This window comes from Drosophila teissieri, chromosome 3L (genome assembly GCF_016746235.2).
Source record: "Drosophila teissieri strain GT53w chromosome 3L, Prin_Dtei_1.1, whole genome shotgun sequence".
Taxonomy (NCBI): Eukaryota; Metazoa; Arthropoda; class Insecta; order Diptera; family Drosophilidae; genus Drosophila; species Drosophila teissieri.
In genome coordinates this window covers 7,723,809-7,733,239 of record NC_053031.1, presented here as the reverse complement: position 1 = coordinate 7,733,239, position 9,431 = coordinate 7,723,809, and the positions used below count along the sequence as shown (strand labels likewise).

Sequence of the window (9,431 nt, the reverse complement as noted above, 5' to 3'; positions counted from 1 at the left end):
CTGCGAGTTGCACTTGCGACACTGACAACTGACGACAACAACTGCGACGGCGCGCTCTTCGGTAGAGTTTCTTCTAGTTTATTTTTTTTCTTTTTTTTTGTTGAGAAATTTTCTCTGATAACAGCAACAACAGGCGTCAGGGTGTCTCACTCGCACAGTGCCCCTCTCGCTTGCACCAGCACTTACTCGATTTGCCAGAAGCAGAAAGGAGCAGACAACAACCGCACGCGAGCAACGTCGAACAGCAACTGAGTCCTGATTGCGCTGTCCCGCAGGATTTTTGTGCAGATGCAGGTTGCCATAGTGCCATGTGCACCACCAGCCCCCTGCTCACCACCCCCATCCAGTGGATTGGCCATCCCCACCTGGCTGTGGATGCTGGGACTGATGCGCAGAATCCGCAAATCCGAAAGCGGCATCAACAGGAGCGTAGTAAACGCGTAGTAATTTGGATCCCATTCGGGTTTCATTCACAGAGATTCTCTCGCCACTCTCACGTCGCCAAAGCTGTGATCGCCAAGATGGTTAAATATTATGCATGTATTTTTATTAATTATTAATTATTTGTAAGGATTAAACATTTTAAAATAAAATGTTATTATATAAACAGATATTAATAAAACTCGTTATTAAGATGCCAGGAGGGACTTGACTTATCAAACTAAAATAATTTTAATAATAATAGTTAAATCATTCATAAAATTAAATCAAATTTTGTTTAAGATTTTTGATTACCAACACTTAAACATCTAAAAATCTAGAACTATCGACAACCAGAGTTTCCAACTTATCTATTTCTAGTTGAGTTTCCTGTCATTCTGAAATTAGAGTTACTGAACAGGATCATTTACTTTTTATAAGTAACTTGTTGAAAGACCCTTCACAGCTTTTTCTTAACGCATTTGCACAGGACGAAGTGAAACCTTTTCCAACATGGAGCAGTGCAACTTTATGGACGTCATGGAGGACATGGCCCTGGAGTTTACGGTGGACAAGGAAGAGCACCAGCTCTTCATCCACGACTCACGCATGCTGTCCTTGGCCATTCAGCAGCAGTTGCTCCAGGATGGTGCGGTGTTCCGGAACCAACTGGGACAGCTCCACAAAACGGGTAAGTTCAGGGATCCGATCTCTTCCAGCACATTATTACACAGCACCCAATGAGCAGCCTCCTTTGTGGACAACCTGTGCCTGGACATGCCGCTCAACTTTGAGATCTTCCTGCCCATCCGACTGCCGGAGGCAGTGGTTCCCACCTACGATGAGCAGACACGCAGTGTGCAGTTCACCAGAGCCAACTACCAGCACCCGTTCTTCTTCGGCAATGCGGTCAATGTCAAGTGTTTGAACCTTCTGCTCCAGCGGGAGCTGCAGCGGGCCATTTCCAAGCTGAAGAGTGCGTCATCCACGTGCACGGGTCGGATATACGACCTCAAGTACTCGGTGCTGAGCCTCAACCACGTGCCCTTCGTCCACCAAGTGGTGGCTCTGGAGCGGGGCAGCAACGGCCAGCGTTTCATCCGCTTCGACTTCGTTCTGGCCGTGGAGTTCAATGGCGCGGATATGACACTGCCACCATACTTCAAGGCTCCGCTCAGCAATCGATGGCTTGCCTACGGCAGGATGACTGTGGACGAGGATCCCAATCCGGCGGAGTGGGCTGTGCTGGTGCCCAAGTGGCAGGACTCGTCGCCCGGTGCCTGCCTCATTGCCCTCAACTGCATGGTCATGCTGTTCCGCCTGATGAGCGCCCAGCAGTGCTACTGCTTCGCCCTGCCCGCCTCCATCAAGTTCGCCTTCGTCATGGCCACCGAGGAGCGCGGCCTGGACTTCCAGCGGATGAGCATCGCTGATTTGACAATCACAGTGAGTCAAGTTATATTTTAACTTTGGGAGCATTGGAATAGTGAGATTTAGATATGGCCCTAACTTCTTCCTTTCCCCATTTAGACCATGTTCCACCAGGTGTTTGGCAACCTGTACAAGGCGGTGGCCGGGAACACCAACGGCAACAAGGCCACCAGGAGCAGTCGCCTGATGGCCATCCGGAAGCAGTTGCTCCGTGCCCGTGGCGTCTACGCAATGCTGGCGGATGCAGTGCTGCGGAACTCGATCCCCAGGGATTTTGTGAACGCCTACCTTTGGTACATCGACATCTCGCCGCCGCCGGAATGTTTCTATCAGTCGCTGGTCGAAGTCCGGAACACCGATACCCCGTTGAAGAGGCAGAGGAGGACCTCTTAAGCCTGTAAAGTTAAATTGACCAGAACGCTGGGTGGGCTTACTACATATATGTACATATGTATGTAGAACTTTCAAATGGGTGGATAACAACACCGAGGAGTGGCTTCCCTTGTTGATTTTTGTGAAATTTGAGCACTACTGTAAATTGGTCGAGCAGTTTGTGGGAATCCCCCAATCCTCCAGTCCTCCGATCCCCCAAAGCACCGCCATCGTCTTAGTGTCAAATCTCGGTAATTGTGCAACTTTAATGCCAACAAAAAAAAATAAGTGGAAATGCCAGAGCAGTGCTCACACAGACACAAAACACGCACACACACACAAAGCGCCGCACACAGACAGAGACAAAAGTTAATAAAAGCCAACTAAAAACTAAAGCCGAGTTGGGCTACGTGTCCCTGTTTTGACTTGGCCCCAGAAACCCTCCCCCCGAATCCCCCCTCTTGTTTATGAGGGGGAAAAAGTTAAATTGCAAATAGCTTGGGCTGGGCTAAGCCCGGGGGCGTGGCAGTCAGGGGGCGGAGGGCGGTGGGTGGTTAGAGGGCGACATGAAATTTTAGAAAAATTTGCTGTTATTGTTCGGGCAAAACAAAAGGGGAAAAAGGATTTCGCAGAGCTGGCGCAAAAGGATGGGTTTCGGAAAATAGGTGGGTCTACACGGGCTGGAGTCGCATTAAACAGAAAGACACAAAAAAGTTTACCCGACTCACTTCTCGGGTACGGAGCATAAAGTTTTCCAGCGCTTTTGACATTTCATTGTTGTCAACTTTTAACTAGTTTTTTATGTAGTCATTATTTTAAAATGCAAATCGCCAACACAACTGCCAGCAAAATACACACTCTGAATTGTTTCGATTTAATCTGCCTCCGCCTCCACAACCAAAATGCCTTTCATTTTATTTGGCAAGTGGCGAATGTGTCGTATGGCCAACACAAAGTGGCCAACAGATTTGCCGCATCCATCGATGAGTTAATCTAGTTAATTTGCCGCCTGTGCTTCACTGCCATTGGCAAACTGAAAAGTGTTTATTGCATTTTCCACTTTTCGTTATTTTAATTGCATTCCCAGATCTACATACCACTCCCTTGTTTTTCCACTCGAACTTCTGCTGTATTAAATGCCAATCAATAAAGTGAAAATGAAGCTTGCAGCTGAATGGGAAAATTATTTGCAAAAGAAAATAAGAAAACTCGTAGGGAAAACGGAGAGGATGTTATAGAAATATATTGAAAGTAGAAGCTACCCCAGCATCAATCACTTCATTTTGTTAGAAAAATATTTTACAAACTTAAATTTAATCGAAATTTCAATTCAAGAGCTTTCGCCAACATTTTCCCCCTTCGTTGGGCGCCATAATTTTCTCCCACAAAAGAAAAGCAACGAGCTCCAAGTTGGCGATGTCTTTTTGGGGAGTCTAGGTGGCATCTTTAATCAAAAACTAATTATGAGCGACAGGGAAGTCCTGTGTGTGGGTGGGTATCTGGTAAATTACATTTGAATTATGACAAGAATGAAAACGGAACCCCTGCGCCAAAAGCGATGGCCAGCAAATGAGCTAAGCGATGGCCAAGTGAAACTCGAGTGCGACGTTGGGGGAAACTGGGGGAGATTGACCATTACAAGCAGAACGGCCGCCATTTACGCAACAAACAGCGAGCTGAAAATTGGAAGGACGCGACACGCAGGACAACCGCAGGACCTTCAGCAGGAGGAGAAGCAGCTACCGAGAGCTGGGAGTTGGGAGCTGTGAGCTGGGAGCTGGGAGCTAAGCGGCAACTGGAGACCGACAAAAGTTTATGTGAAAAACAGACAATTAATTTGTTGTGCAGCGCAAGAGGGACAACCAGGACAACAGGACTCGGTCGTCCAGGACACAGGACACCAGCCCAACCATTTTGTGCTTGTTGGCAAAGAAAATTTACGTGCCAAAGACAGTTGGTAGATCCAGCTCAGGCAAAAGAAGTCGAATCCGGAGCAACATCCCGGCACGGTGCAAATGGTCAAACATTTTACGCTTTTTGTTTAATTAAAATTGCAACAGGCTACGATGTTCTCATTGCAGCAACAGGAGGATGGCAAAGAAAATGCGAAAATGGAAGCACTGAAACACTTGCTACAAGATAATTACTCCAGAGATGGTTTAATTTAAATACAATATTTTGGTATGTTTAAAGCATATAAATACATACAAGTATTTACATCTTTTGTGAATTAATTTAATTTTTGGTAGATTTTATTTAGATTTCCCATAGACCGTTTTCATTTGTATCTGCCCAGTGAGGTTGCATATGCAACATACTACTATGGAATTTGTTTTCCGTGCAGCCAAGTCAGCGTTTTTCAATTAAGCTTGCATTTCATTTAATATAGGAGAGAACTCGGCAACATTAGTGCTGCCCTTTGCCGGATATTCTCTGTTTGTGTTTGTCCAGTTATCCTCTATTTGCTTTTGCCGCTGCCAAAGGAGGGGGAATCCCCCGGCTGGCTTTTGTTTCTCCGGCGAAAAGAAAACCTTTTATAGCGGTTATTAAATTGCTCTTTAAGTGCTTGGCTTGGGGTAAACTATTTGCCCTATCCCAGGTTCTTACCTGCTCCTCCGCATCAGTTGCTCCTCGCCATCCGCGTACGTGTTGGCATATCAATTCACGTTACGGACCGAATAACTGCATGCGTTCATCTGCGCCAAGGAATGCCGCTCATATCAAACAGGATTCGTCCTGCGAAGGGAGGGAGGGAGGGAGGTAGCTAGGGAGGGTGACATCGCCGGAAGGATGGACAGGATGTCAGGGATACGCTGCCATTGGCACTGTCATAACCCCATGTGCAGTGTATCACGTTCCAGTCATTTGGTGGCTGCCACTTCATAATTCAATAAAACAATAAAAGCAAAATCCTTACAAATTACAGCAATCAAATCATACGACTCACATGGGCATCAGTGATGACACCCCAGGGTCTCAATATTTTATATTTTTTGTAATATAATTTAATATTTAACTAAACATATTGTTCTTAGATACACGAGTATATGAGTACGGTAATGTAATATCCAGGAATACCTTTAATGCTCTCTGAAATACTGGTTATTATAATAAGTACACAAAATGTTTCATTTCATTTCTAGAAAACATATCTAATACAGCCTGCAAATCCTGCTAAGAGAGCAGCTCTTCCCTGGATATTCCCGAGGATATTGCGCTTCCCTAGCATATTTCCATAAATTGGTCACAATTTGCTATGCGCAGCAGCAGGGAAACAAAAGCCCTGAAAGGATGACGCACACACATAGGAAATAAGCACTTGACGCGGGATGGCAGCCGTTAAAGGATGGGGTAGAGTCGCCCAAAATTATGACGCCAAGGATAATCGCAGTGAAGCGAGTGTTTCCCACTCCGCCGTGGAATACGTGAGACGACTGTGGCAGCCGCAGGACACACCAGAACACGAATCGTGGCCAGAGAGTAGTTTCTGTCCCTACTGCTCTACGCAATGCTTTATTCATGGTACAATCGCTATTTATCTCGAAAAGCATTGGCGCGTGGATAAAATGTGAGTTTGACAAATGTCTTAGGCATATTGTGCTATCGCAGATGCACATTTCTGACCAAGAACTGGGCATATACATGGCATATGATGGCGCCCTTGGGAGTTGGCCTCCATTTGGCGCCTACAACTTGAAGATGGCATGGACATTGGGTCCATGGTGCACCATGGCATCCTTGTGCACCTGGTACTGGATCTCCATGTCGCCCAGACGCAGCAGCTCCTTCATCTGCCTGCCAATGGACAGGATGGCCTCCACATTGCGCGAGTCCTTTGTCCAAAGGGCTGTAAAGAAGATAAGATAAAACCCCACGTGGAATACAGTGCTATACCCACATAGCTTATTAGCCTTGTTGCGCACATTGATGACCACTCCGCATATCTCGTCCGAGTACTTGAAACACTCGCCAATCATGCACAAAAGCTAAAGGGGAATATAATTGAGCTTAAGTTTGTGGTGCAACCAAGTGGCTTACCAAATCATGCCACATCTTATCTATATAGGTTCTAGAAGCCTTGTCCAGGAGCATTATCCAACGACCACCCTCCTTGTTGGTATCATCCTCCCACATGGGACTAAACCGTAATATATATAGGAGGGACTCAAATAAGTGACTTTTAGAACTCACCGAATACCTTCTTTGAAGACCATATAGTCATTGAATATCTTGAGATCCGATGGCGGCTTCACAAAGTAGTACACACTGTCAAAGCAAATTATTTTGCAATAATATATACCCTATAACCTTATATGCAACTGACCTGAAGAAGTCCTCAACGGTGTTGAAGCTGGTCACATCGACGAGCATATCGGCCCAGCACTTGGTGCGATCGTTCTCCCAGTGCCACAAAGTCCAGGTATGCTCCAATGGATGCTTCATGGCCAGGTCGTAGTCGATGATTCTCATCACCCGGTTCAAGGAGGGCTGCAGCTCCTGCTCATCAACGCCCAACAGTTCCAAGCCATCATAAACGGCCAGGCCGTGTTTCCACTCAGTGGGATCTTCATACTGCACCCATTCTATAATTTCCCGATTTATACCATACAAAGAAGGATCTTATTAAGGCTTACCAGTTTCCTCAGCCGCCTGCAATCCGTTGCTCACGTAACCGGTGTACACCATAGTTATTTTTTACTGACTCAATTCGTTAAGCGAACCTTTTATGTTAGTTTTCTCGTTCTATTTTATTAAAAAAAAACTCCTTGAAATAGTATATGTCTCGTGCAAAGTATAAGCGTTAATGAAAATGGGCTGAATATGAGTTTGCACTTTGACAACTATCAAAAAATGACATTAAAAGCGTTGCCACCATGGTTTGGAAAAAGTATTGGAAAACCAGTGTGACCATCTCGTTGAAAAATGCGCTTACATTCAAAAGAGTGTATACTCAAAAGTATTGCAGATAAAAAATTCAAATAAATCTTTTTTTTAATATTTTATGGTAAATCCTGGCAGAGTTTGTATACCAAACATTCAGGCCATAAGAAATGTGTCCAAGTTTTAAGCACCCCATTCAAACACTCTCATATTGCAGCTCCCATTCGCACATTTTGGTTGCAAAATCAAATTGAGTCGGTTAAGTGCGGACCCGAGGGTCTATCAATTGAAATGTCACGCTAATAAAATAAAATGCCACCGAGCATACGATAAATGCACGAAAATAATAAAATGTGACTCAAATGAGCGACGACGATGACGACGGCGGTGGCAGCCACAGACACACAAAGTTGGCAGCCGGAAAGAAGGATCCGATTGGGAATGGAGCTGGAGCTGGAGCTGGAGCAAGTGGGGATATGGGGGAATCCCCCTTTCTTGTCTGCTGTCGCTGCTCCTTGTGCAACAGTTTGGCCTGCAGTCAATAATCGAAATCGACTTGGGCTTGTGGCAATAAAAATTTGTCTTCGCCGCTTAAGTTGTGCGCCTTGTTGCACACACAAGGTCCTTGCTGCTCCGTGCCGGAGTCCTTTGGCAAAGCCCCCACTTTGCCACGCCCCTGGCGGCGGTGCAGATAATAAAATATGTGAGTCGCTACGTGGCAGCTCCTTTGGCACCGTTGGCAAAGTAGCTTTGGGCCCTTGTAATGTGCACCATTTGTTGCGCGACTGGTGGTGCGGTGGCACCAACTTGCACTCCAACCCGCAGATGCACCTCACCATCTCCAGCTCCGTCTCCATCTCCGTCTGCATCTCCATCTGCTGGTGCTCGGGTGAGTTATGCCGGCCAAGTTTGGAACAAAAGTGTTGGCACTGCTCCCTGTTCTTGGTGCTCGCAGCCAAATAAGTTGCCAGCCTCAATTTACTTAAAAATTCTATTTATTTTTGCTCTTAAGCAGCTTTGCCTGCTGCTGCAGCTCGTATTTTTGGGGTTTTACCAGGAAAAACTACACCGAATTTGTTGCGTTAATTGGGCGAATAAGTTAAATCAAGGAAAGTTATACGAATTTTACCATTTCCGAAAGGTGATTAATTTCTGGCTTGCGTAACTTGTAGAACATTTTATATGCTTTCCATCCTGCTTTACTTCCTTCCTCTTTTCCCAATAAATAAAAGTTTTCCTCTATTTATATTTTTTGACATACTTGCTTATTCCTTCATAACTAAAAATTACCTGCCCCGAAATGTGGAGTTGCAAGCCCATAAATTCCCGAGAGGGAAAACTTCAGTTCAGTTCCAACTCTTTTTTGGGGCTTCTCCCCCATTCGAGTTAAGTTCCCGCAAACGCTTAGCCATGCTTTGTTAGATTTGACTTTGTGCTGTGCGCTTCTCAGGTGGCACTTTGGCGTATACGCAATATTTTACAGCTTTTTGCACTTTGCTGGAAAATACATGGTCAGTAAATCTTTTAAAATATTGTAATGTTGAGGGTGTCTAGGGTAGATGGCTCCGCACCAGCTTAAGCGATTTGAGAGCCGGAGCAGTAAAAACGCCCACAAACTGTCGAGGAAACCGTGGGGGAAAAGCGCGTAAATGGGGCAAACTACAAGGAGAAGCCCAGGATCCAAGGATCCAAGGATTCAAGGATCCAAGGACCCCAGAGCTAGGACCTCATCTTGAGGCAGTTCTGTGCAGACAAGCGCATGCAAGAAATGAAAATGATTTGAGGCATTATGTTCGCTCCGGTTTTACCCCCCCTCCGCCGTTCAGCCCGCCACTTCTCGTTTCGCTTCCGTTCGGCTGTCTTTTCTTCTCTTTTTTTATTTTTTTATTTTTTTGGCTACAAAATTGCTTTGCTGCTGCTTCATGTTGATTGTAAAAGATTTCAGTGCTGAGAGCACAAAGCATGCGATGATGTACGGAACGACGCACGTCGTACACTTTGCACCTTGAAGTGGCAAGCGGCGGAGGTTCCACTTCACTCCCCTCCCATCCCCCCTCAATGCGGGAAAAGACAGCCACATAAAACAATAAGAAGCAGTGGTAAGTGTGGGGGTTGGGTAGCGACAACACATCCTGCACATCCAGCACCTTGAGGCCAAGCCAACTGACAGCGGCTTCCGGCAGCCCCCAGTCCGTCTGCTCCATCGGCCGCATCTGCCCCATTTGCTCCACTTGCCACGCCCCCAGTTGTCGTTTGGCCCTCTCACCTGGACAAAAAGATACAGGTGTACGAGGCTAAAGTATCGCCACAGTAGAAGTCAGAATTTT

General features: G+C 45.9%; 2 protein-coding genes across 2 annotated transcripts; one reads left to right on the top strand and one right to left on the bottom strand.

The window, feature by feature from the left end:
- The first annotated feature begins 818 nt into the window (after nucleotides 1-818).
- Nucleotides 819-4,357, top strand: LOC122616521. Its single transcript, XM_043792001.1, is given in 5 exon segments — nucleotides 819-1,111; nucleotides 1,169-1,866; nucleotides 1,951-2,227; nucleotides 3,798-4,197; nucleotides 4,199-4,357. Coding segments are annotated over 5 exon segments (1,623 nt in total). The 5' UTR covers nucleotides 819-933; the 3' UTR covers nucleotides 4,269-4,357.
- Nucleotides 4,358-5,704: 1,347 nt separating this feature from the next.
- On the bottom strand, nucleotides 5,705-7,042 carry LOC122617495 (eukaryotic translation initiation factor 4E1). The gene is made up of 6 exons (XM_043793377.1): nucleotides 6,858-7,042; nucleotides 6,548-6,806; nucleotides 6,415-6,489; nucleotides 6,262-6,361; nucleotides 6,122-6,209; nucleotides 5,705-6,070 (listed from the first exon to the last, which is right to left on the bottom strand). The coding sequence occupies exons 1-6, from the start codon at nucleotides 6,907-6,909 to the stop codon at nucleotides 5,910-5,912; spliced, it is 735 nt and encodes a 244-aa protein (XP_043649312.1). The 5' UTR covers nucleotides 6,910-7,042; the 3' UTR covers nucleotides 5,705-5,909.
- Between the last annotated feature and the right edge of the window lie 2,389 nt (nucleotides 7,043-9,431).